This window comes from Camellia sinensis, chromosome 1 (assembly GCF_055761805.1).
Source record: "Camellia sinensis isolate YWXY chromosome 1, ASM5576180v1, whole genome shotgun sequence".
Taxonomy (NCBI): domain Eukaryota; kingdom Viridiplantae; phylum Streptophyta; class Magnoliopsida; order Ericales; family Theaceae; genus Camellia; species Camellia sinensis.
The window spans coordinates 108,086,879-108,114,185 of record NC_138961.1 but is presented as its reverse complement, the minus strand read 5'-3'; the positions used below and the strand labels follow the sequence as shown (position 1 = coordinate 108,114,185).

Genomic DNA, 27,307 nt, shown 5'->3' with positions numbered 1-27,307 from the left:
AAAACGAAAAAAACAACTACCAAGGGATCATCTTAATTAGTAAGGGAGTTTACTCCTCTCCTCTCTGATCAGGGTTCGAATCTCTTACTACTCAAGTAGAAGTCTGACAATTTAGGTGGATTGGCTAGCTTCTCCTAATTTGGCTTGTAAGGGTGGATTCTAAAGATCCTGCCTTGGGAATGTTTTGGGCAAAAAAAAAAAATGTGGATAGTACATGAACATATGAATAGTGAAATAGTTTTTATATTTTTATTTAAAATGGAGTGAGCGACTAATAAAAAAGAAAAAAAAGGTTATACATTTATAAAATTAAAAAAAAAACATTAAAAGAGTATAATTTATTTATGTCATGGTGTAATTTTTATTTATTTTGTTTATAAATATTATTAATTATTAATTATTTATTGGGCCTCTCTGTGGACCCTGAATTTCATAAATCCGGAAAGTTAATGATGATACAACAAAAAAGGCCTGAACGCATAAAAGTACAATGGAATCCATGGATGGGTTTTGACAGTGAGAAAACAGCTCTGAATTCTTTGGGCCCATTTGGTCAATAGTTTGGTACGTTGGGCCTCCCAATTCACATTACACTTTTCTTATTTTGCTTGGTGAAGATTCACATTCAATTTTTTTTTTTCATTTTTTTTAATATGCATGGAATCTAGGCTTTAAAATTGGAATTGGAGAATGTCATAAATCAGAATTTGTTTCAAGATGACATTTTATTTTAAGAAAATTTAGTCAAAACTTCTCTATTTATTATAAGAAAATTGACCTATAACAACGTTTTTGATAGGACGTTTTTTAAAAAAAACGTTGTTTAAAAGGATTTTAAAATATATATATATATATATTTTTTTTTGGTAAGTAACTCATTTTAAAAAGCACGCGTGCCTACCTGGTGTACTTGTATATTTCCCTTTTAATACCCACGCATTTTTCATTTTTCCATTTCTCTCAGTCCCGATATAGATCTAGGGCTTCATCACTCCTTTTTCCCGATATAGATCGTAGATCGTAGATCGAGCATCGTAGGCTCCGATTTACGATCGTAATCTCTATCCGGCTCTCGTCATCTTGGCTCAAAGCTCTCGATCAGTCTGATTTGAAGATTAATTTTGTGAGTCTCATTATTTGATTTTTTGATTTTGTTTACATATGAACTCAGATCTGTATCTACGATCTCAGATCTGTTTGATATATATACTAATTTATGTTAAAGAGAACACAGATCGATCGATCGATTGATTTTTAGTCTATTAATCGCGATCGAACACTCTTTCTTTGATTTGATCAATTGACTTCTTTGGTTCAGATTTGTAAGTTTTAGTCCCTATGCGCATATTAACATCCTTAAACCGACTCTATTTCTGACTCTTTCGTGGTGATCTTTGTGTTTGTGCTTCGTATGCAATTCTAGGGTTAGTCTATTGAAGCTAATGGCTGCTCATAGACTATATGGAAACAAGTGGGCTATGATTGCTAGACTCTTCTCTGGTAGAACTGAAAGTGCAATGAAGTATAAGCCCTGTTACAAGCCTTACACCAAAATTGTAAATGGCTTTGCAGGTAATTGCCATTCCTTCTACTTTTGGTGCTCTGTAATCTCATAATGTCACATTTCTCTGATTTTATTTATTTATTTGTTAACCATTTGCCTAAATTGCAATGCAAATTTGTGGTAACTATATTGTTGTCAAATCGTGAATCGAATAGTTAAAAAGTGAATCACAAATCATTTCAAATGGTAAATCATAATATTTATATTATTTAATATAATATATAATACAGTGTATAAAATCGAAATGTATATAATGTTTAATAAAAACTAAATTATAAATATATATACACATAAAATCACATATATCAATTTAAGTAATTACATTCTTCTATATATTTTTATAGTTTGGTGAAAACGACGATGTTTCATGCATTATATAAATAAAAATAGAAAAAAGAATTGAATTGCAGTGAATCGTGTGAATCTCAATGAATCATAGTGAATCATAAATTGAATTGTATAATTCACTCAATTTCCGATTGAGCAGCACAATTCGAATCGTTTTTGTTGAAACTCGTATATGTTTGGTTTTGCAAATGTCGTTTTTAAAATGTTTAATGTAATTATGTGTGAATCAGAGTCTGATACCTAAACTCTGTATAATTAAACAACCTACAAAATTTTTCTTAGCTTCTTATTAGAGTCAACAAAAAAGGCCCCGTTTGGTGTAGCTGTTAAAACAGCTTATAGATTATACCTTAACAGATTATAGATTATGACTTTAATCAGAAGTTGTTAATCTGTTTGGTGTAGCTGTTGGATTATAGATTTAAGTTGCTGAGTAGTGTTTGTTAAATAAGCTGTGAAATAGCTTTTTCAATTAATTTTTATTTTTTGTTTGTCTACATTTCTCATAAATAATAATAATAATAATAATCTATAGTCCATTTGGGTCTTTTTCTATTTTTTTTTTAAAAAAAAATTAAGAGTATAACCATAAATTAACATGTCCACAGCAGAATCTGATAATCAGAAACAAAGGGTGAGCATCTTCTCAGAATCAACTTTTTTGAGTTAAAATAAGCTGTTAGAATCAGAAGCTGTTTGAAATAAGTTTAACCAAACAGTCCAAAATAACTTTTTCAAAGCTAAAAGACATAAGTTAACTCTGAAAAGCTGAAACAAACACACCCAAAGTCAGTGTTGGTTAGCTTTTGATCATTTGGGTTCTTTATTTATTTGGAATTTTTCAAATATATTTGTCCTCTTCTTTTCCTTCATATAAAATTATACCCATTACTTTGATGTTTGGGTGCAAGCATATAACTTTCGATACTTGTTTCTATTTTTGATGTTTTCAATAGCAATTTTGGTTGTGGCTAACGCAGCAAAGGCCATAAGTATGGAGAATATTATGGTGAGAACTTGTTGTTAGCTTTAGCCATCTTGTTTAAATTCAGTTAATGTTTAAACTAAGTCTTTTTTGTTTTTTTGATTTGTTAATCATGCTTAGACAGAAGTATATAGTAGATCATTCCCAACTTTTCCGAGTCCTATATGCAAGTTTTGCTTATTTTTTTCTCTCCCATATAATCTCTGGAAATACGATTATTTTTCTTCAAGTCAGGAAGGAGCTGCTTTTGTTTATACTTTAGCAGATGGAAGTGTTGCAGATTGGTTTGGAGGCTTCCTATATTCAGCTGGACAACAGGCTAACGAAGCTGTTCAGGGCCAACTATCGGCTCTCAGTTTTACTAGGTTCATATTCTGCATACTATTTCTAAGTTTGAATTTGGTCATTTGGGGACTTTATACGTATAGTTTTATCTGTTGTTCATGCATGTTCCTTTTTACAGCTTGGCTGTTATATTTGGCGCAGGGCTTGTAACAAGTGGGCAATGATTACAAAGAATGTTACATAAATTTTCAAGTTATGTTGATATATATTACTGTTATTAACTAGTGAAGTAAGTTGTTATCTTAATTGATGTGTAGTGAAATTTGCAGGTGAAAACTTCTATTCAAGAGGCTTGTCTGTGAAATTGCTCAGGACTTCAAGGTAATTGAAGGGTCGTAATTGTTAAACATTGTCATATTTATTGTAATTATTTATTACCTTAACTTCACTTGCCTTGTATTTTTTGTTAGACACTCTACATTTTAATCTTGACATTGGGAAATTCTACTGTATTCTTTGAGGATAATTTAAGTTTTGGTCTATGTTCATCTCAAAATTTGGGCTTATTGAATCTTGATTATTTATAAATAACCGACTGTGATAGGTTATGAACGTTTTTATTTTCTTTTCCAAATCTCTACTCAAATCCACGATTGAAACACTACCTTACACCCTCGGGGTTGATTAGTTTTTGGTCTCACTACAAGAAAATCTGTTATATAACACGGAGGCTTTTGCGACGGGGAACCTGCCGTCGCAAAAAATGAGTTTTTGCGACGCAGTGTAGTTACCGTCGCCAAAAAGTGGTTTTGCAACGGGGTTTGCCTCCGTCGCTAATACATTTCACCGAAAAATGCAGGAGCATTTGCGACGCACGTATACCGTCGCAAAAAGTATTTTTTAGCGACGGTAAAGAGTTGCGGTCGCAAATGGTGGACCATTTGTGACGGTATAAGCCCGTCGCAAAATTTTTTTTTTGTAAAACGACGTCGTTTTACTTTGTTAATCAAGTATCATTTGCGACGGTGGTATATATTCCGTCGCAAAAAAAAAAAAAAAAAAAATTCACACATTCGCGGGGATTTCTCCCATTCGCGGTCATCCTAAAATCCCCAAAATCCCAATCCCTAAACTCACCCAACCAAAACCCCCAAATCAAAATCCCTAAACTCTCCAAACCAAAACCCCCAAAATCCGAATCCCAGAATCCCCAAAATCCTGAGATGAAAATCGTTCAGTGCCGTGGTGAAGGAGGGTGAACGACGGCATTCGCAGATTGACGAGGGTGAACGACGGCCTTCGCCGGAGTGACAGGCAGCGACTGTGAACGACGAGTGACGAACGACTGTGAACGACGAGTGACGAGGAAAGAACGAGGGTGAACGACGGCTTTCGCCGGAGTGACAGGCAGCGACGATAAAGATTTTTTCTTTGTTATTTTTATACATTTACATTTCTGGCGTAATATTGGACCTACGGCCTTGACAATGTGTTTGTACATGGGAAGGTGATTTTCAATTTTTCCAGAGTCAATGTATCTTCTATATGTTTCCTTTGTTTATCCCTTTTGTTTTTATTTTTCTTTCCTTTCATTCTTAAATTTTCTTTCTTCATTTTCTTTGTTAGATTTGGCAAATTTTTACACTTTCAAGTTTTATTGTTCCTTATGTATCTATTCAGTACCTTTTGGGGTTTTTGGTCTTGTTTACTTGATTTTAGTTTTTGTTATAGTTTTCTTAGAATGTCCCAGAAAGTTGGACTTCGTAACTCTCATTATTTATGAGATGATCTTCTCATTTTTACTTGCATCTCAAGTTCCTAAGATATTCAAGCTTGAATATTTTGATGACACCACCTTCTCGATTTATATCCCGTCTGTAGTTCTCAATCAATCTCAAATTTTTCAAATGTATTTAATTTGACTTTTTAGTTTTTTTTTTTTTTGCTGACCTTTTAATTTCAGTTGGTTTAATAAAGCTGATGGTCTTATATTTCCAAACTTGTTTTGTGGTACATCATTTATTTGCTTTAATTTGTCAAAATTTACTGTTATTTGTTTTTCTCTAGTTTTATTTTGAAAATCAGAAATTGAATAATTGGTGATTGATTTGTACTTAATGACTATATTGTGACAATATTCTGCCCACGTCTCATGATTTCTTGATTCCTGAGTGCTATAGAAAGGCTATGTTTGCAATATGATTGAAAAGATTGTGCCAAATGCCAATAGAGAATGATATATGGTTGACATGCTTGTAAATGATTTTGCAAAAAATGTTGGTGGCTGGAATGATTTTGTTCTGGAGCATTATGCATGCAAACAGTAAGCATATCAATTACTTCTATTTTTGTCAATGTATTCTATGGCTCAATTATAAATGATATATTATAGGACATTTTAATGTTGGATATTATTAATGCATGGAACTAATATCCTTTTCAATTCAACCTTGGTGGAAACTGAAACAAATCGACATGGGAATCTCGAAATTCCTTAGGTTTGAACAACACGAGTTTCCTCTTTTTTCTTTTTTGTTTTTTTAACAAAGAAATTACAACCAAAGTCAAAACAAAAGCTAACAACTACCAACCAAAATTGTTGTGGGGGAACAGAAACCCAATCAAGAGGAAGTTGGTCCTTGAGGAAAGTATAAGCCACCCAATGAGCCATCGAGGGAATCCTTGCTAGTAGGAGGAATATAATCTTTTATCCCCTTCCCTCCCCCTATATATATATACTCTTTTTATGTTTGGTGAAGATCAAAGGGGGAGAAGCTAAGATCCTTCATCTTACTAAAATGATGCTTGGATTTTTTTGAACCAAGTATTGGGGGATACCTGTAATAACTCTGGCAACAAGCCCCCAATGAGGATAGCATTTGGCCCAATAGCGCATGCCCTTGGTTGTTTCCTCACTAATCCGGATTTGAAGCCCACCAATCCCCTCTTCTCTTACGATAATTAATATGTGATATTATGTCTTGTAATTATATTTTTACCCTTACATCTCATTATGACTCTTACATTTGTTGTAATTATATTTTTTTCTAGGGCATATTTGTTTTGTATGTGAGATGTATATCTCCCAGTAAGTTTGCCTGAACCAAATTAATAGTGGGAAACACATATAAGGGAAGTACAGATGATGGATAAGAGTTGGATTGATTTGCCAAATAGGATGTCGAGGGAATACATTAATGGGATTGATCAATTCCTTGTGTTTGCCTACACCAATAGGGTTGAAGGCTCGATGATTAGTTGTCCGTGTAGAAAATGTGAGAATCGATACCATCTTGTGCGAGAGGGTGTACGGAAGCGTCTGATTTTGAATGGTTTTTTTTAAAAAGTACAAACATTGGATTAATCATGGGGAATCTTATGTATCTCTGCATGCTAATCGAGGGAATAAAACATTGGCTAATTTAGACATTGGCGACGATATGGTTGGAATGATACAAGGGGCTGTGGGAAATCCACATGTCGGTACAAGTGTTGACGGTAATGAAGCACAGAGCACTGATCCCCATGCATCTGAACCCCAGCTCGGTCCAAATGCAGAGACTGCAAACTATTTCAAACTTCTTCAAGATGCACAAAGTGAATTGTATCCGGGTTGTCAGAAGTTCACTTCTTTGTCATTCATTGTTCGGCTTCTACATTTGAAGGTGCTTAATTAGTGGAAAGACAAGTCTGTTGACATGTTGCTTGAGTTATTGAATGAGACGTTCCCGTTGGGTGTGAAACTCCCGGACTCATATTATAAAGCTCAAAAGGTCACAACAGATTTGGGCTTCACATATGAGACATGGGATGCATGTCCCAACAGTTGCATGTTGTTTCGAAACGAGGACGCAAATCTTGATAAATGTGTCATATGCAACAGTTCAAGATGGAAATCAAATGGTGATGGTGGTTCAAATGGTCCTCACAACGGTGGCAAACAAATAGCTGCAAAACAAATGAGGTATTTTCCTTTAAAGCCAAGGTTGCAGAGGCTGTTTATGTCATCCAAGACGGCTAAGTTAATGAGATAGCATGCAGAGGAACGAACTAATGACGGTGTCTTTAGGCATCCTGCAGACTCCCTTGCATGGAAAGATTTTAATCATCGGAATATTGACTTTAGTAATGATTGCCGAAGTGTAAGGCTTGGCTTAGCATCTGATGGTTTTAACCCATTCAGGACGATGAACATAGTTCATAGCACTTGGCCTGTTGTACTTATTCCATACAACTTGCCGCCATGGATGTGCATGAAACAACCATTTCTAATTTTATCTGTGCTTATTGACGGCCCGAAAGGACCTGGTGACAAGATTGATGTGTATATGCAACCGTTGATTGAGGAGTTGAAAGAACTATGGAATGACGGTGTCTTCACATTTGATGCATCAACAAATCAAATGTTTCAAATGCATGCAGCTTTACTGTGGACAATTAGTGATTTTCCTGCATATGCAAACTTGTCAGAATGGAGTACTAAAGGCGAATATGCATGTCCTTGTTGCAATAGAGAAACTACATCGTGTTGGTTGAAGCATAGTAGGAAACAATCATACTTGGGTCATCGCAGATTTTTACCTAATGGCCATAAATTTCGAAAGGATAAAGTATCATTTGATGGTAGTCGGGAAGTCAGATTCAAACCAAAATTGTTGTCTGGAACTGAGATGCTGCTACAATTAGAATCTGAGGGTATTTTAACCCAATACAAGAGGGATGACCTTAAGGAGAGGCATAGGAGACAAGTAGAGAAAGAGAAAGTTGGACATCGCACCCATAGCTGGAAGAAAAAGAGTATCTTCTATGAACTGCCATATTGGGAGCACAATCTAATTAGACACAACCTTGATGTGATGTATATAGAGAAGAATGTTTGTGATAATGTGTTGTGGACAATATTAGGGGTTGCAGGAAAATCGAAGGATGGTGTTAATGCTCGGCGTGATTTACAAGAAATGAATATTAGAAAACCCCTACATTTGCAAATAAGAGGGTCGAATAAAGCTTATTTACCACCGGCACAATTCACGATGACCAAGGATGAGAAAGATTTGTTCTTGAAAGTATTGAAGGAAGTTAGAGTTCCCGACGGGTATTCATCCAATATATCGCGTCGTGTGCGCTTACATGATAGAAGTATTGGGGGTCTTAAGAGCCACAATAGTCATATTCTGATGCAACAACTAATTCCATTGGCCATTTGAAGATCGTTACCGAAGAATGTAATTGAACCTTTGATTGAATTGAGCAATTTCTTTAGACAATTGTGTTCCAAAGTCAATCGTGCGACAGATTTGCAATATATTCAAGATCATATCTCCATAACACTTTGTCATCTAGAGAAAATATTTCCTCCTACTTTTTTTGATATAATGGAGCACTTGCCTATACATCTAGTTGACGAAACATTATTGGGTGGAGCGATTCAGTTTCGATGGATGTATCCAATTGAGAGGTATCTTCTTACTTTGAAGCAATATGTGCGTAATAGAGCTCGTCCAGAAGGTTCAATTGCTAAAGGATATCTTATGGAAGAATGCATGAATTTTTGTGCACAATATCTCAATGATGTGGAAACTAAATCTAATCGACCCATGAGGAACTACAATGGTGATGATAATCTAGGTCGTGCTGTTGGTGAAATCATAAGCTTTTATCTTGATAACACTTCTTGGGTACAAACTCATCGGTATGTCTTATTCAATACAGCCGCGGTTCAACCATTCATAAAGTAAGTTATGTCACTCACTCAATATTTTATTATGTTCCATTGAATTTTGAACCAAATTTTGTTTTTTGATAAAAATTCAATTTACACAGCAAACACCTTGAAGAACTTAAGGTCAAAATGCCTCGTGTTGACGATCATCAGCTTCGGCGTGAACATTTTGAAACTTTTCACATTTGGTTCAAGGAACATGTATGTATTTAAATCTACAGATTCTATTTACCTAAGTCGAACTATATTTTAAATTTTACAATTTTTATTATTTAAAATAGGTTCAAACTTTGCGAAGGACTAGTGATGTCACATTTTCTGAAAAGATTACTGTATTGGCAAATGGTCCTCATAACCTGGCAAGGAGGTTCAACGGGTATATAATGAATGGGTTTCGGTATCGAGTAAAGGCCATGGATGACCGTCGAGCCACACAAAATTGTGGTGTAGCTTTGAAGGCAGATACTATAAGTTATGCTAGTCGGAAAGACAAGAATCCTCGTGTGGGGTCTGTGTACTATTATGGACAATTGACAGATATTGTTGAGATTCGGTATTCCAATGAGAAGAAGCATGTGTTGTTTAAGTGTGATTGGATTGACAACATTCATGGGAAGATACAAGATGTCTTCAATTTCACGTTAGTCAACTTCAATCATTTGTTGTATCGAGATGATAGAATTACTAATGAACCTTTCATCTTGGCATCCCAAGCAGAGCAAGTTTGGTATGTTGTAGACCCGTTACAACCAGACTGGCAAGTGGCGGTGAAGATGTCTCAAAGAGGTTTATTTGATATGAGTTCGACTGATCCACAAATTGAGCCATATATGAGCCAACAATTGGAAGAAAATATAATGCTTCGTGATGAAGAAGTTGGTTGGGTGAGGGAAGCCGCAGAAGGGGAAACAGTTGATGTTCAAATAAGTTGATATTTAATCAACATCAGTAATTCACTTAAGGCCAAGGTTGTAGTTAATCATCAGTTTCTTAATTTACTTTGTCTTTGGAATTGTATTAGTTCAATTAATGTCATATTATAGTTGATGACAAACCATTATCTATGTTTCTAATCAATGTTATATTGCTTGCAGATTATTATGGGAAGGAAGAGGAAACCTAATCATCCCCGGCGCATGATGTCCGACGTGGTACGTAAGAGGACATCAGCGGCACCACCATCAGAGGAGGCATCGCATCGACCACCATCAGAAGGGCCATTAGTGCTACCATTAAAGGAGGCATCACAGCGAGCACCATTAGTGCCACCGCATCGACCACCATTAGTGGCACCACAGCAGCTATCATCTACTCAGCTATCACAGCGAGCACCATCAGAGGGGCCATTAGTGCCACCGCATCGACCCCCATCAGTGGCACCACACCAGCTATCAGCTACTCAGCCTCTAGGCTTACCATCGGTGCGTCCACCATTAGTGGCACCGCAGCAGCTATCATCCCGACTAGAGTCATCGGCTTATGAGCCATCCGCAGGTATATAAATTTGCTTTTATTTGTATGAAAATTATTTAAATATATATTTATTTGTTCTCATTACATATAACTTGTTTATTTTCATTGTATTTTTCAGATCCTTCGACTTCTTCACAGCCTCACTCAGGTATAAGAAATTGATTTGTATTAACATTATTTAAATTTGCATTTGTTTATTATCATTGCATATTGTTTATTCTTATTGTATCTCACAGGTCATGTTAGTTCTTCAGCAACCTCGAGTAGGCGTGGTAGAGGATGTGCCAAGGGCATTAGGGAGTGGGGTACCGGTACCAAATTGGACATACAATTTGATGAAAATTACTGTCCAATAGGGGATAACGTGTCTAAGTTAACTACTCAACTTGGCATTATTGTGCGAAATGGTAACATTGTTCCTCTTACTTTTCTTGACTGGAACACTGTGCCTGATGATATTCTTGATACTATCTGGAAGGATGTGAAGGTAAAAGTATATTTTTGTCCAAAAATTTAAATTCCAAAATTGTGTTATTATTATTTAAACCTTGAAATTGTGTTTTATAGGACAATTTGAATATATGTCCAGAGGAGTACAAGCCAATCTGCATGAATAACTGTAACAGCATATGGAAGGATCACAAGAATAAGATTAAGTGTAAGTATTTCAAGCCTAGAAGTGAAGATCCTAATCTGAAGGCTGATGTTCCTTTGCACATTGTGCCAAGCCAGTAGGAAGAACTTGTGGAGTATTGGCGTACTTCCGATGCTGAGGCATACAAATAAGTTATATGTATGATATGTAAACATACAAATCATATTTATATACTTACATTTGTTGAACCTATTATAGAAAATTAAAACTAGGAACGCTAAAAATCGGCGAGCTCACGGCATAGCTCATACCACAGGGCATACTACTTTCGCTCAGATACGGCACGAGGTTTATATTTTACTGTTTTATTTTTGTATACAAATAAACATTGTATATTTACAAATTATTTGGATTCTAATTTTCATATTTCTAAAAAAATGTAGATGACCAATAAGGGGGAGTCTACTGATAAGATGAATGTTTGGCTTATGACACGTAGAGCAGATGACCCAGAGGTTATCCAGACCTTGGTAGTTTCCAAAGACCTTTGATTGCATTTAAAGTTTATTTTTTATTTTTTGTGTTAACTATCTTAATTTGGCATATACTTGTATCTCTTATTCAATACAGGATGAGTTTAATGGCCAACTCTCTATGCTACCTGAGGATTGTCGGACTTTGGAGGCTAGGAATGCCATTTTCCATGAGTTGATAGGTCATGACAATCATGGATATTGTCGCACATACGGGAGAACTGTGCCTCGGAGAGCAGTGTATAAAGATGGTGCAGGGCTATCACAGTCAGCACCCCAGCCATCGACTATTGTTCAGATCACCCAGCAGGTTCGTGCGGAGCTAAGGGATGAGTTGAGGGAGGAGCTGAGGGAGGAGATGAGAGCAGAGTTCTCTACACATTTACAGCAGCTGAGAGCTGAGATGATGGCCTTTGTGTCACAGGGGGCAAGTGTGGATCCTAACAGACAGGTTCGATATAAATTAAATTGTTTGATAGTTAAATTGTCACACAACATTATGTATAAAAGATTAACACATTATGCGTTGACTATCATAGGCTCCTGATGCATCGAGTGGCCACCGGGCATTTAGGGAATCTGCAGAAGACGAGAATCCATATACACCACCACCAGAAGATCAGGTATAAAATGTAACTTTACATTCTAAGCTAAAATGAATTCGAAGAGTTAACGTCCCAAAATCACCAAAAGGGTTCGGTTTAGCACGGAACTTGGCACACACGACCGCCTAGGCATGAGAGACTTGAGGGAGAAAACGGAACTCCAATCGGGTTTCTGGTTTGGGAGTTAGAGACGAATTTCACTCTAGGCAAACTAGTTCTTTAAGAAACTAGAATTCGAGGTGTTAACGTCCCAAAATCACCAAAAGGGGTCGGTTTAGCACGGAACTTGGTACACACGACCGCTTAGGCACAAGAGACTTGTGGGAGAAGACGGGACTTGAATCGGGTTCCTGGTTTGGGAGTTAGAGCCATATTTCGGTTTAGGCAAACTAGTTCTTTAAGAAACTTAAATTCGAGGTGTTAACGTCCCAAAATCACCAAAAGGGGTCGGTTTAGCACGGAACTTGGCACACACGACCGCCTAGGCACGAGAGACTTGAGGGAGAAAACGGAACTCCAATCGGGTTTCCGGTTTGGGAGTTAGAGACGAATTTCACTCTAGGCAAACTAGTTCTTTAAGAAACTAGAATTCGAGGTGTTAACGTCCCAAAAACACCAAAAGTGGTCGGTTTAGCACGAAACTTGGCACACACGACCGCCTAGGCACAAGAGACGTGTGGGAGAAAACGGGACTCGAATCGGGTTCCCGGTTTGGGAGTTAGAGCCATATTTCGGTTTAGGCAAACTAGTTCTTTAAGAAACTTAAATTCGAGGTCTTAACGTCCCAAAATCACCAAAAGGGGTCGGTTTAGCACGAAACTTGGCACACACGACCGCCTAGGCACGAGAGACTTGAGGGAGAAAACGGAACTCCAATCGGGTTTCCGGTTTGGGAGTTAGAGACGAATTTCACTCTAGGCAAACTAGTTCTTTAAGAAACTAGAATTCGAGGTGTTAACGTCCCAAAATCACCAAAAGGGGTCGGTTTAGTACGGAACTTGACACACACGACCCCCTAGGCACAAGAGACTTGTGGGAGAAGACGGGACTCGGATCGGGTTCCTGGTTTGGGAGTTAGAGCCATATTTCGGTTTAGGCAAACTAGTTCTTTAAGAAACTTAAATTCGAGGTGTTAACGTCCCAAAATCACCAAAAGGGGTCGGTTTAGCACGGAACTTGGCACACACGACCGCCTAGGCATGAGAGACTTGAGGGAGAAAACGGAACTCCAATCGGGTTTTCGGTTTGGGAGTTAGAGACGAATTTCACTCTAGGCAAACTAGTTCTTTAAGAAACTAGAATTCGAGGTGTTAACGTCCCAAAATCACCAAAAGGGGTCGGTTTAGCACGGAACTTGGCACACGACCGCCTAGGCAGAAGAAACTTGTGGGAGAAGACGGGACTGGAATCGGGTTCTCGGTTTGGGAGTTAGAGCCATATTTCGGTTTAGGCAAACTAGTTCTTTAAGAAACTTAAATTCGAGGTGTTAACGTCCCAAAATCACCAAAAGGGGTCGGTTTAGCACGGAACTTGGCATACACGACCGCCTAGGCACGAGAGACTTGAGGGAGAAGACGAAACTCCAATCGGGTTTCCGGTTTGGGAGTTAGAGACGAATTTCACTCTAGGCAAACTAGTTCTTTAAGAAACTAGAATTCGAGGTGTTAACGTCCCAAAATCACCAAAAGGGGTCGGTTTAGCACGGAACTTGGCACACACGACTGCCTAGGCACAAGAGACTTGTGGGAGAAGACGGGACTCGAATCGGGTTCCCGGTTTGGGAGTTAGAGCCATATTTCGGTTTAGGCAAACTAGTTCCTTAAGAAACTTAAATTCGAGGTGTTGACACCCCAAAATCACCAAATGGGGTCGGATTGGCACGAAACTTGGCACACACGACCGCCTAGCCACGAGAGACTTGTGGGAGAAGAAGGGACTCCAATCGGTTTCCCGGTTTGGGAGTTAGAGCCATATTTCGGTTTAGGCAAACTAGTTCTTTAAGAAACTTAAATTCGAGGTGTTAACGTCCCAAAATCACCAAAAGGGGTCGGTTTAGCACGGAACTTGGCATACACGACCGCCTAGGCACGAGAGACTTGAGGGAGAAGACGAAACTCCAATCGGGTTTCCGGTTTGTAGCGACGGTATTTTTATCGTCTCAAATAAACCCTTTTGCGACAGTATTTTCCCGTCGGTATTTAGTGCCGTCTCAAAAACTTCAGATTTTTACACATTAATTGCGACAGTATTTTTCCGTCGCTAAAAGGCATTTTTGCCGTCACCAATACTTTTGCGACGGCGTTTACCGTTGTTAAAGACCTTTAGCTACCCCTTTTTTTGCGACCCCCCCAGTACCGTTGCTAAAAGCTATTTACCGTCGCAAAAAAGCATTTGAGACGGCTTCTTTGGTATTGGCGACGGTATTTTACCGTCACAAAAAAGCGAATTTTTTGTAGTGTCTTTCTGATTCTGGGACTATTTCTTGGATTGATGACGTACTGTTGGACTTTACGTAGTTCATTGCCTAGTTTGATTTAATTATTTTCATATTTGTAAATAATAATCTAGTGATTGAAACCCCCTCCCAAAAAAAAAAAAAAAATCATTTTTAAAACAATTTATGTTCCATTTCCTCTCCCTAGTGGCTAATTAAGTTTCACAAACTAATTTTGTAGCCGGTGAGTTTTGCCTTTTGTAACTATCTACAACAATAGAATGGAAGGGGGATATACTTATTGGTGGTTTGAAGAGATTTAAAATTTCATCGGTTAGGGGTAATCTTAGAAAATTTTGTATTCTTAAAAACTCCACTTGGATTGAATTAATAGATTAGTGGCCTTGTTCGTAGGAGAGACCAAAGATTTTACTTACCTAAGCCATTTTGCATGACAGTGAATTGGGCTTGAGAGTTTTTCACCTAAGCCATTTATAACATATAGGGATATTAAGAGAACCAAACAATTTTGTACCACCCCACTAAATCATTCACACATCTGATTGCCTGCGCAAGTGACTTGTTTTCCTTGACACTTGTATGCCTTGCAATCTTAGAAGCAATGTTCTATTCATACTGCTAGAGATAGAATTTAGTTGGTTTTGATATAAATCTCTTAATGGGTGTTGGATTTTTTGTCCTTTTCTGTTTTGTCAAGCATTTCATCAGATTCCAAGTTTTTGCATCTGCCCGAGACTGAAGAGATATGAGAATCATACTGGAAAAAGGAAAACACCTTTTAGTGTTTGACATATGAACTGTGTTTGTGACTTTTCTATTGAAATTAAGATGGTATTAGTTTGGTTTAATTGATTATTTTAGATGCACCAATGAGTTTTTCAGAATTTATTATACTTAGTTTTTGTTTCCTCACATGGGTTCCTCATTTATTATTACTTTGCTTTACAATAATTTCCTTAGCATTAATTGATGCCTTTGTGATGTGCTTGTTTGATCTATGACATCCAGCTCCTGTTATAAGTGGGGAACGGCTGAAAAAGTATGTTTTTCACAAAATATATACGGAGATGCCAGACGGACAGTTCTGCATCATTTACATGCACAGTACAGTGCAGAAAGAGGACAACAATCCTGGCATAACGATCTTGAGGTGGATCTATGAAGAACTTCCCCCTGCCTGTAAGGATATGCTACAAGTTGTGTACTTCATTCATCCAGGGCTCCGCTCGAGACTGGTCTTTGCCACACTTGGCCGTTTCTTTTTAAGTGGAGGGTGAGTTTTTTTTTTTTTCTCTTGATATCTTACTTATCCCAAAAAATAATTAATAAATAAACAAACAACTCAGTTCTGATATCTTCTTGGAGCAAATAATTAGAAATCCTTAATACTTGTTTTATGCTAGTTAGTTACAGAACGTAGACAACTATGTGAACTTTCAAAACCTGAACTATGCTTGAATTGTGTGGTCTCTATTTGGCTGCTGAGAGACCTAAGGGGATGAGAACGTGATGAAAATTTGAATTTGATGTTTTATGTTGTTTGGGGAAATGTTGGCATGCGAGTCTTTGTTTTTTCTGGATGTGGAATTGTAGTATAATGAGCTATTATAGCATTTGAGATTTTTCTTCCGTTCTCTTGGCAATTAATTAATGGAACTTTAATCACCAAGGATCCTCTAGAGTTAAATTTCTCTAAAGTTTCCTAGAGTGCTACATTGTGTGGTTGAGATTTACTGGCAAGTCACATCAGAAAAATTGATGTGACTTGCCAGTAAATCTCAACCACACAGTATAGCACTTTAGGAAACTTTAGAAAAAAATCACTCTAGAGGATCCTTGCTCAACTTTAATGTGCCAAACCTTCCATATTTCTTCGGTAGAATATGCTAAGTTGTGAAAAGTTTATAATGTTTGGTTTTTAATTTCTTTCCATGTTATACATAGACATAGAGTTCTCAAAACTATAACTTAATGCTATATTTGGGTGAACTTTTTTTCTCACAAATATTGAGGCAGTGTATGGTTCTGTTGGCTTATTTTTCCTACGAAGGAAAATATTATAAATGCGAGCGTGCTAGCAAGGATTGAAAAATCCTTACAGATTAAATTCAAGCCAATTATCAAGCGATTGCGTTGACGGTTCTTTTGCCTCAATAAAGAGGACTTCAAAATTGCCAAGTGTAGAAAAAAGAAAAATTAAAAGAAGAAAGAGGAAGACGGAGAAAGACGATTGAGTGAACAATCAAAGTAATCATTACTTACCTCTACTCCTATGCTTCGAAAATGAAGTGCATAAAATGCTTCGAAAAGGAATTGCTGAAAATAAATGTTTCGAAATATAAATCTATGTTAAACTACTCCTAAGATAAAGAAAACGACAAGAAATATTGAAATCAATTGTTTTTTATTATGAATTCTGGATCCCTTTACAATGTAGCCATTAATGGCTATTTATAGAGGAAAAAATACAGCAATAACTACTTAATAATTATCCATTTCTTCCATCTTCATTCTTGTCTTGTCATGTGTCATTCTACTCCCCCACTTTGTCCTTCATATTCTCCATGATCTCCATAACTTCTTTTAACTTCCAAATGAATAAGAGGATGCCACGTGTCCTACAATTATATAAAAAATAAAATTGCAGATTTATGGTGCTAACATTACCTCCCGCGGCCCTTAAAAATGATATTTACTTGAATTTTAGAAAGGCCGAACCAAGCACATGACTAACCTAAGTAGCAAAGTGCTTTGAATGATATAATAACACCAATAAAGTTCTTCGAATGAGCATGAAATTATGACTAGATGACTCGAATGCTAGTTATTATGGACTAGTAGCAAGCTTTGAAGGTGGTATAAAGGACCAAAATCATCTTTCGAAGGTTGAAAGTGCTGACAAAGGACAAATTACATTCTTAGAAATACTCGGTAAAGTTTCGAAGGTTCACAACCACCATTATTGTTTCTTCGAAGCTGTTAATGCAAGATGAAGTGCTTCAAAACTTACAAAATTATGGCAAAAGGGCCTTCGAAGCAACTTTTGGCCAACATTGTGGTTATTCAAATTTTGTATGTTCTAGTTCATACATAATTAATGAAAACATTAATTTTGCGTTTTGAACAAATTATTAATTCTTCAAAGACACCAAAATTGTTGTTCTTCGAACCAAATTATCATGCCAAAAATAGGCATTATTCGACAACTAATTAATTGTCATGTTACATATATTTGAAGAGAGATACACATTTCGAAAATTTTCTCGCCCTATGTTACATTTCGAAGCTGTTTATTGATGACAAAACCACCATTCGAAAGTCACATATGTTACTAAAGGATTAAAGTCGTCATTCGAAAGTGCTCACGACACTTCTTCGAACTATATCCAAAGAGTTGAATTATTATGAAATTAGTTTGGCATTTTAACATGCCATTAATGGTTATAAAATGATATTTCAATGAATAATCTACTTCGAAGTGTCTTGAGACATGCCTCGAAGGTAACCACAAAACCAAATAGTGATGGTTTTATGGATCAACTAATAACAACATTTTTGGCTCAATATATTGCAATAACGAAATATTATTTGTTAGTCATTCCATCAAAGTCAACGTTTGATGTGATCCACAAATCCAAAATGGATTTCGAACAACAAAAATCATGGTATAGTGTGACCATGAAAATTCATACTTTTTGACATTTTGAAAAATGTCAAAAAATTTGAATTCATGAACAGTGGCTTGTTCATTATTTTCGACTATGTTTGTTTTAAAAACATGACTTTTGCCGAATAGATTTTCATAATTATTTGGCAAAGTGGGTTATTTTTCCATGTTAGCCATTAATGGCTTATGAAAATCACCCATGGATATGTTATTTTCATGATTTGACTCTCTAAAAATTGGTTTTGAGACCCCCCGAGCCATGCATGGAACATCATTCTTAGCCAAATTTGGCTCAAGAACATGCTCTTTCGTTTTGTTAATTTCATAAGTTGGCTCTTTAGAAACGGACTCTTGAACCCCCCGAGCCATTGATGAAATCAACTCTTTGCTTTTGCAATTTTTAACCATGAAAAAATTCTGAAAAAATTCACCAATTCCGGCCATTAAGGCCTCAGTTAAAGACTTGGTAGTGAGAGTTGATAACTCATCATTCCATTGGAAAATTTCCATATCAAGTTGATGAATTTCTCCAATTAAATGGTGTCTTTTTTCTTCCACCAAATAATATTGTAATGGATGAAAATTTATTTCATCAAGAAAATGGATCTCTTCTTGACGATCCAAAATTTCTTGTTTACGCCAATAAATTTCATCTAGGCTATTTGAAATGGACAAATCCAATTCATTTTTCATTTATTACACTTGACATCCCACTGGGCGTGCCAAAAATTGTTGGCTTATTTTTCCTACGAAGGAAAATATTATAAATGCGAGCGTACTAGTAAGGATTGAAAAATCCTTACAGATTAAATTCAAGCCAATTATCAAGTAATTGCGTTGACGGTTCTTTTGCCTCAACAAAGAAGACTTCAAAATTGCCAAGTGTAGAAAAAAGAAAAATTAAAAGAAGAAAGAGGGAGACAGAGAAAGACGATTGAGTGAACAATCAAAGTAATCATTACTTACCTCTACTCCTATGCTTCGAAAAAGAAGTGCATAAAATGCTTCGAAAAGGAAGTGTTGAAAATAAATGCTTCGAAATATAAATCTATGTTAAACTACTCCTAAGATAAAGAAAATGACAAGAAATATTGAAATCAATTGTCTTTGATTATGGATTCTGGATCCCTTTACAATGTAGCCATTAATGGCTATTTATAGAGGAAAAAATATAGCAATAACTACTTAGTAACTACCCATTTCTTCCATCTTCATTCTTGTCTTGCCATGTGTCCTTCCACGCATCCACTTTGTCCGTCATATTCTCCATCATCTCCATAACCTCTTTTAACTTCCAAATGAATAAGAGGATGCCACGTGTCCTACAATTATATAAAAAAATAAAATTACAGATTTATGGTGCTAACAGGTTCACTAGAACGATTTTGGTTAAGAAAATGGAATGGCTATTCCTTGACCTCTCAATGGAATGGTCAATCTCCTAAATTGGTGAATTGTGATTCTATATGTACTTTTCTTTACTTTTTACGGAACCAAACATGGGAAATGGGATTTCCAATAGAATGACTGTTCTATTCCAGCCTTCACTCCAATGTACCAAACATGTAGAGAATATTCATATTCTTGAGAAGTTTGGATAGTGTACTGAAAAGTAAATAATCATTATTAAGGAACAAAATGTTGTTTTTTATTCATTATGTATTTACTCTTGTTACTTGAAGGGACTGAATATATTTTTCTTTGGTGTGCTTTTGTGTTTGTAGGTATATTCATGAAGTAAGTTTGCTGCATTTGGATTGGATGTAAAGCCATTCATTGTTTGGTTGTTGTAACAACTCATGTGAATATTTAAGTTCGTTTAATTTATTTTTTGGATTTTGTGTACTGTGATATCATTTTTTGTGGTAGTTGTATATATTTCCAATTATTATGCTTGTGGTTTACATTTGTTAGATATTTCTGTGTCCTATTTTGTAAGGATTTCCTGCTCTCTGCCAGACCAATCGCGATGGCTGAGAGCCTGTGAGCCTGCAAGACCAATCGCGAGACAAAAGACGGAAGTCTTATTCAATATGGATTTTTGACATCAGCTAGTTCAGGTAATGAATTTTGTCAGAACTCAACAAGTTTTACACTTGAATTACCATTTCTACGCTTATTAATTAATTTCATTGAAAAAATTAAACTACAAGCATGAGAAACACACATTCAAGTTAGAGATTTTGTTCCTCCCTGTTTCTCTGATCTCTACTAGTGTGAATGAACCTCTATGGTCCAATAGTTCTGGTATATGCACCTTAAAAGCAGAAGTGTTCTCTTTTTCTTCTTCTTTTTTCTTTTTCTTTTTTTTTTTTTTGAATTGTTGAACTTACATAATATGCTTTTCATAATTTGATTATATTAAATCTGGAACAAGCAGGGGATATTCATGTTCTTATTATAATGGCGATTTATGTATTGGCTTTGATCTCTTTATGCTTTTGATAGTATTTATTGCTTTGTTCTAGATTTTCTTCAAAAGGATTATAATTTACAATTGTTATTTATTTATCTGTAGGTCAAAAGGATAGTTTTGCTGAGGGAAAGATTTGATTCATGATGTAAAGAGGAATTTGCAGCTTGCTTTTTTTTTTTTTTTCGGGCCCAAAATTGAAATCTTGTTAGAATTTTTTTTTTTATTTTATTTTTGGTAAGAGTATTAAAATATCCAAGTGTGCTGATTGGTGATTTTAGAACTTTTTTTTTTTTAAAAGGCTAGTGTAACGATTCCAAAATGCGCATCAGAAATTATCTTTATTTCATTCTTGGTTAATGTGCTTTAATTTAATGATATCTGTTTGAAATGAGGAATTATCTGTTGAGTTACGACTTTAAATCGAAAATTGCCGACTTTTGTGGGTTCAGAAACCGAAATCGAGTACATAGATATGCTAATAGGAATTTTTAGAGCTATTTGGAAAGGTTAATTGAAAATTTATTTCGTCTGATTCGTTAAGGTATGTTTGGACGGTTAACTTTGCACTGCAAATTGAAGGCCTTAGAGGCTTCAGAAACCATAACAGAGTACATAGTTATGATTAGCATGATTTTTAGAGTCATCTGATAAGTTTAATTGAAATTTGATTTCGTGCGATTTGTAAGGGTGCGTTTGGCTCCCTAAATGTGATAAGCATATGTATATATATAGATATATGAGCTTTTCTTGACTCAACAAAAAAGAAAGAGAGGAGAGACAAAAACGTGAAGAGAAAAGAGAGAGAAGAAGATGATTCAACTTTAAGCTTGGGGATTAGAGGGAATTAAAGAAAGTAACTCAAAGATTGGCCCAAGGTAAGTGTTTATCAACTCAGATACTTGAAATGTCTCTTCAATTGCTTGGAATCAAAACCTAAGATGGAGCATTTGCACTTATAAAAGTTAGGGTTTTGAGTTATGATCTTGGTTGAACAAATCTCATGAAAATGAACATGTAATTTTTGCATTTTCTTGATTTATGAGTTGATTCCTTTATTTGGAGTTTGATTTGAGTTAGATTGTGGAAATTGTTAAGTAATCTGGAGCCTTTGCATGATTTAAACTCTTGTAGTTATATATATAAATATATAGTGTGGAAGGATGGAAAATGAAGGAAATATGAAGAGTAGGGTTTTATATGTCAAATTAAAAGAAGTTTGATCTCATTGGGCTTGAATTTATGGTTATTATGATCATATATTGTTCTTGAAATGAAATTACTTGAAATAGGGCCTTGAAATGCCTTTGGAAAGCTTGAAATTGTCGAGTTTTCGGACTGCTCAATCAGAGCCTAGGACCACACGTGTGGGATGCATAGCCGCACGTGCGGGACTTACAACTGCAAATATGGAAAACAGGGGAGATAGATTGAGGCATACCGCAATAAAAGCACATGCGTGCCGCACGTGCAGTGGGGACTTCCCCACGTGCAACCAATGAGGAGAAATTCTGTCAGCCTCCTTTCCCCTGTTTGACCCTCTGGATCTGTTAATGTGTACACGTGATCCTTCTAAAATGCTTAGAACTGAATAAGAATGTACGAATCAGACATAAAAACAAGACTACAGAAAAGTGAATAACTTATAAGTTATGTGTGTGCCTTGTGTAGGTCACACGCCAGAGGGAATCGTTGCTCATCCACATCACTGTGAGTAATAGTATTGTAAAGATATTTATTGTGATATATAAATGATATGATTTTCGAAAATTATGCTTTATTTGAATGAATGATTTTCAAGGAATTATAATACAGAATATGGATGTAAAGTTTGAATTGTTCATGCTACGATAAGTGGGCCCGAGGCCGTTCTGTTTACCTGTTCCGGTTATGCTATGATGTGATATGAATTGTTCGGTCTTGAAGACCTATTGATTTTTGGTATATAGCGATCCCGGTTGTCCCTTTACTGTTCTGTTGTATTCCGGACTTAGTTCCGTGGAGTTGGTAGTTGTATCTATCTTGTTGTCGTCCTTTAATTCCATTTGTTTGAGTTTTAGGATGTGGTGGGCATGTTTCGAACAGGTGGGTTGAACCTTGGTCTAAAATCTTGTTGCCAGGTTTTTGGTTGTTCCGCTCGAGCGGGCCTTGTTGCGCTCGAGCGGAGATTGCACACTCCCAGTATTTCGTGTCCCTGCAAAACTTCTACAGGTGTGATTTTTACGCTCAAGCGGGTTTCTTTACGCTCAAGCAGTCGCGCTCGAGCGGGTACTCTGGCGCTCAAGCGGATAGTACTTTCTGGTGTAGGTTCTGGGAGGGAGAAATCTACGCTCGAGCGGACTGGTTTTCGCGCTTGAGTGAATGTACTTTATTCTTGTGTCTTGGCACTCGAGCAGGCCTTCTTGCGCTCGAGCGTACCTAATTTTTTGTTCTTGACGCTCGAGCGTTGTGTTCTCCGCTCGAGCGGGAATGTCGTATATCAGTTGGCAGCTGGGCATTTTAAAATCACTTTTTACATTCTCTCTCTCTCTCTCTTACTTTCTAAAAAGATATTTTGAGAGCTCCTCTCTCTAAAAACTCCCTTCTCTCTAAGGTTTGATCTAGATAGAGTGCTTTCTTTCCCTTTGGTCTTTGTAAAAGTCGTGTTGATCGTCAAGGGCGTCGTTTTGATCCGAAAAGTTTGGAGTTTGGAGCATTTTGATTTTCTTCAACTTCCCCGTTTGAGCTCTAACTTCGAGGTAGGGATATCATACTCCTCTTTATGAGCTTTGTCTTTGAATTTTAGCATTTTGATATGTCGGGGGTTGTTGGGTAATTTTGAGAAAGTTTGGGCCTTTGTGTAATTTTACAAAAGCTAGGGTTTTGTTATATAAACTTATATGCATGTTTGCATAGAGAAATGAGATCAATATGGGATTATTGGTGAAAATGGAACCTTAGGGTTGTGATGTTAATTATGGGAAATGCTCTAATTACATTGATAAATTAATTGGCATAATTAATTTGAAGAAAAGAAGAATTAAATTGAGAATGTTGGAATTGGATGTGTGTGGGACTAAAAGGTGTAGTTTGATTCGTTCATCACTCACCTAGTTGAAATGTTGATTATATATCCATTTGGTGCATTTATTTTCAGTATAGAAATAATTGCTTTGGGCTATCGGTGAAGGATAGTCTTGATTGTTGTAGACACTGCATGATGATTAGGCAAACTAAAACTAATCGATTGAGTATGCTATTGAATATAGCAACTGGAATAATACATTAATTCTATGTATTGATTGATTGTATATGACCTATGTTTATATACATGTGTTGTGTGGGAGGAGATAGGGGATGTACTCCACGGTTTAGGGGAAGATAATTGATGGACCTCTAAACCGGATTTTGTGTGACATTGATACAGCGCTACAATGTGTATCAAGTGTTGATTATGGAAGTGTTTGAATTGATTTGATATAGCACTAAAATGTATATCGTTATTAATTGTGAAGTATAGAAGTGATTCTATGTTATGTTGATACAGCACTAAAATGTGTATCTTTCGCAAAGTGTGAGAATGGTTTATGTGTTACTGATACAACATTAAAATGTGTATCCCTCATGAATTTTGAAAGTGTTTTAAAGGTGAGTCTAAATCTCATTAAGTTATTTGGCTAGGTGTTGAGCCTTGTTTTCAAACTCAAAGTTGGAAAAGACATGGGAAATGAAATGTAACATGGACTTAATGTCATGAAATCGAAATGTGATATATGTGGATGTATCTGTGTTGACCATCTGTCAACTGCTAATCTCTTAGTCATTGTTCATACCTGGTTTAGTGTATCTCTATTGGGCTATGGCTCACCCTTTATGGGACATCATTTTCAGGTACAGGTAGCATGCCACCTCCAAGAACATAGCTTGGGAGGCAAGAGGTAGTCAGGCTTTTGTCGTTTTGCGATCTTTTGGATGTATTACATGTAGATTCAAGCCAAGGGCTTAATGTGTAGTTGAGTTAGTACTCTTTTTTTTGTAACCAAGTGTTAACTTGGAAAGGTGTAAGCCCGTAGGGCATTTCCTTTTGTTGTTAACATGTAACACTCATTGTAAAGAACTACTCTGATAAATAGAAGAATATTTATTTTTTTTTACCAATGTATGTCTAAATTGATGGGTTTTAATGTTATTATTTTGAGGGCGTTACAACTTGGTATCAGAGCGTACCGGGTTCGAATACTTTGGGTACGTGGGAAGTGATTAGTATCACAATGGGTTTGTCTCGCTTGTTAGAGACTTATGTGTGACATTATGTGTTTATTTGATAACATGTTTATGTGACTGCTTGGGTATGAGATTTAGTTTCTAGGATGTTGATTGGATCCTTGGGTTTCTGTGAGTCTTGTTGGAAAAACACTTGATCAATGCTGTTTCTAACCGGAACTCTAGTAACGCCTTGGGACTATCATTATCCGGAAATGAAATTCGTAAGTGCTTACGTGTTTATGTGCTTACGTGGAGTGAATTACAGTTGTCCATGTATTAGGACGCGAGTGTTTAGTTTTGGCACATTTATGAATGTGCTAACGTTCTTCGTTACCTTTATTAGGATGTCAGGACGAGGACGTGGTAGACGTGGCAGACGTGGTAGGCAGGAGATGCCTTTACCGGATGATATTCCGGCACAGCAGGAGGGGGTTGGTCAGGCCAATGTGGCCGAGCCAGCAGGTCAGGAGGCTATGGGCGCTTTAGCCCGAGGGATAGCCGATGCTTTGAGGGAGTCTGTGGGTATTTTCCGAGCTGAGAATCCGGTTCAAGCTCCAGTTCAGGCCCAGGTTGTTGAGGTAGGGCCTTCTTTCTTGAAAAGGGAGTTCTTCCGGTCTAACCCGGATGAATTTATTGGGGATCCGAAGGAGCCACTGAAGGCTGATGAGTGGTTAGAGCAAATAAGTAAGACGTTCAAGATGCTTGGCATCGAGGACGGAGTGTTGAAAGTGACCTTGGCATCCTTCCAGCTTAAAGGGGGTCCGGGTCAGTAGTGGAAATACATGACGGGCCGTATTGTTGGCACATGGGAGGCTTTTATGGAGGCCTTTCAGGAGAAGTATTTGTCTCCATCAGTCAGGGAGAAGCTGAGAGACCAGTTCTGTCAGCTTTTGCAGTTGAGTTCTTCAATAGTCGAGTATGAGGCTGCTTTCACTAGCTTGTCCAGGTTCGCACCTGAACTTGTGGCGTCCGAGGAACGCCACTGTATTGAGTTCGAGAAGAGGTTGAGGCACGGCCTCAAGATGAGAGTTGGAGGTTCGATGATCCGAGATTATGGGCGCTTGGTTGACGCTGCAGCCCATATGGAGATCATGATGCAGGAAGAGGAGGGACAGAGAGGCTCCTCTTGGAGCCAAGATGGTCAGGGTGATGGCAGGAGACAGAGGGGTGCTAACCCTCAGCAGTCTCAGGGTGGTGTTGCTAGGTCGACCTTTCCAGTGCCAAGTGCAGGCTCGGGGAGAGGTAATCAGGGGGAGTTCAGCTGTTACAAGTGTGGTCAGTTGGGCCACAAGGCTTCAGTTTGCCCACAGAGGGGAGGAGGTCAGAGAGCTGCTTCATCTTCAGCTAGACCGTAGAGCCAGAGTCAGGGCAGGGGTCAGCCCTTGTCTTGTTATCAGTGCGGTCAGCCTGGGCACCTGAAGAGGTTTTGCCCACAGTTGAGTGCCACTTCGGGCGCGTCTGGTTCTAGGCAGACGCAGGGTTTTCAGCCAGCTTAGTCTGTGCAGGCCTCAAGGGCCAATCCGAGAGCTTCGTCGTCCCAGTCAGTGCAGCAGTCGTTTGCTTCGAGGGGTGAGCAGTTGGATCAGGGGTCTACAGGGCGCGTGTATGCTGTTACCGCGCAGGACCTAGTACCGGTTCCATCAGTAGTGAGAGGTACCTTTCTATTTTGCAACTCGGTTGCTAGTGTATTGATTGATACGGGTGCATCTCATTCTTTTGTATCTGCTGCATTTGCATCTGTTTGGGAATTGGAGTTGGCACAGTTAGCATCTCCTATATGTGTATTATCGCCTGTTGGTGGTGAGTTGATCTTGAAACAAGGTGTTAGAGGTTGTGATATAGAGGTCGCCGACCATAGGCTTCCTTTTCCTTTTGTTGTCATGCCCATGAAGGGTTTTGATGTTATTTTGGGTATGGACTGGCTATCGTCATACCGGGCTGTTATTGATTGCTACCGCCAGAGGGTCACAGTTTGTACCTTAAGCGGGGAGTGTTTCCATTTCTTGGAGGATCGGGTTGGTAGTGTGTTGCTACCGATGTATGATCTGCGAGGGCGGAATAAGCTTAGTGGTCTACTTGCTAGCTTTATGAGTGGTGAGTGTGATGAGATCCAGATTGTATTGCCAAGGGTGGTTTGTGAGTATTCGGATGTTTTTCCCGAGGATCTCGTTAGTTTGCCACCTCACCGAGAGATAGAGTTCTCTATTGATTTAGTGCCCGGCACAGCGCTGATTTCTATGGCACCTTATCGTTTTGCCCCAGCCGAGTTAAGTGAGTTGAAGATTCAGCTCCAGGAATTGCTAGATAAGGGTTTTGTTCGCCCTAGTGTTTCGCCGTGGGGAGCACTGGCCCTCTTTGCTAAAAAGAAAGATGGTGCCTTGAGATTGTGTATCGACTACCGAAAGTTGAATCAGGCT

The 27,307-nt window shown here is 37.5% G+C and overlaps 1 protein-coding gene and 2 long non-coding RNA genes across 3 annotated transcripts; all 3 read left to right on the top strand.

Annotated features, from left to right (window-relative positions):
- The first annotated feature begins 943 nt into the window (after nt 1-943).
- LOC114310046 (uncharacterized) lies at nt 944-21,997 on the top strand. Its single transcript, XR_014328362.1, has 7 exons — nt 944-1,123; nt 1,424-1,572; nt 3,132-3,262; nt 3,512-3,563; nt 15,574-15,838; nt 19,957-20,292; nt 20,751-21,997. It is a non-coding gene; the product is annotated as an uncharacterized LOC114310046 (long non-coding RNA).
- Nucleotides 10,342-10,835, top strand: LOC145789895 (uncharacterized). Its single transcript, XR_014328359.1, has 3 exons — nt 10,342-10,398; nt 10,496-10,525; nt 10,614-10,835. It is a non-coding gene; the product is annotated as an uncharacterized LOC145789895 (long non-coding RNA).
- Nucleotides 11,386-15,438, top strand: LOC145790814 (uncharacterized). Its single transcript, XM_082869622.1, has 4 exons — nt 11,386-11,502; nt 11,603-11,956; nt 12,045-12,128; nt 15,427-15,438. The coding sequence occupies exons 1-4, from the start codon at nt 11,416-11,418 to the stop codon at nt 15,436-15,438; spliced, it is 537 nt and encodes a 178-aa protein (XP_082725748.1). The 5' UTR covers nt 11,386-11,415.
- Nucleotides 21,998-27,307: the final 5,310 nt, after the last annotated feature.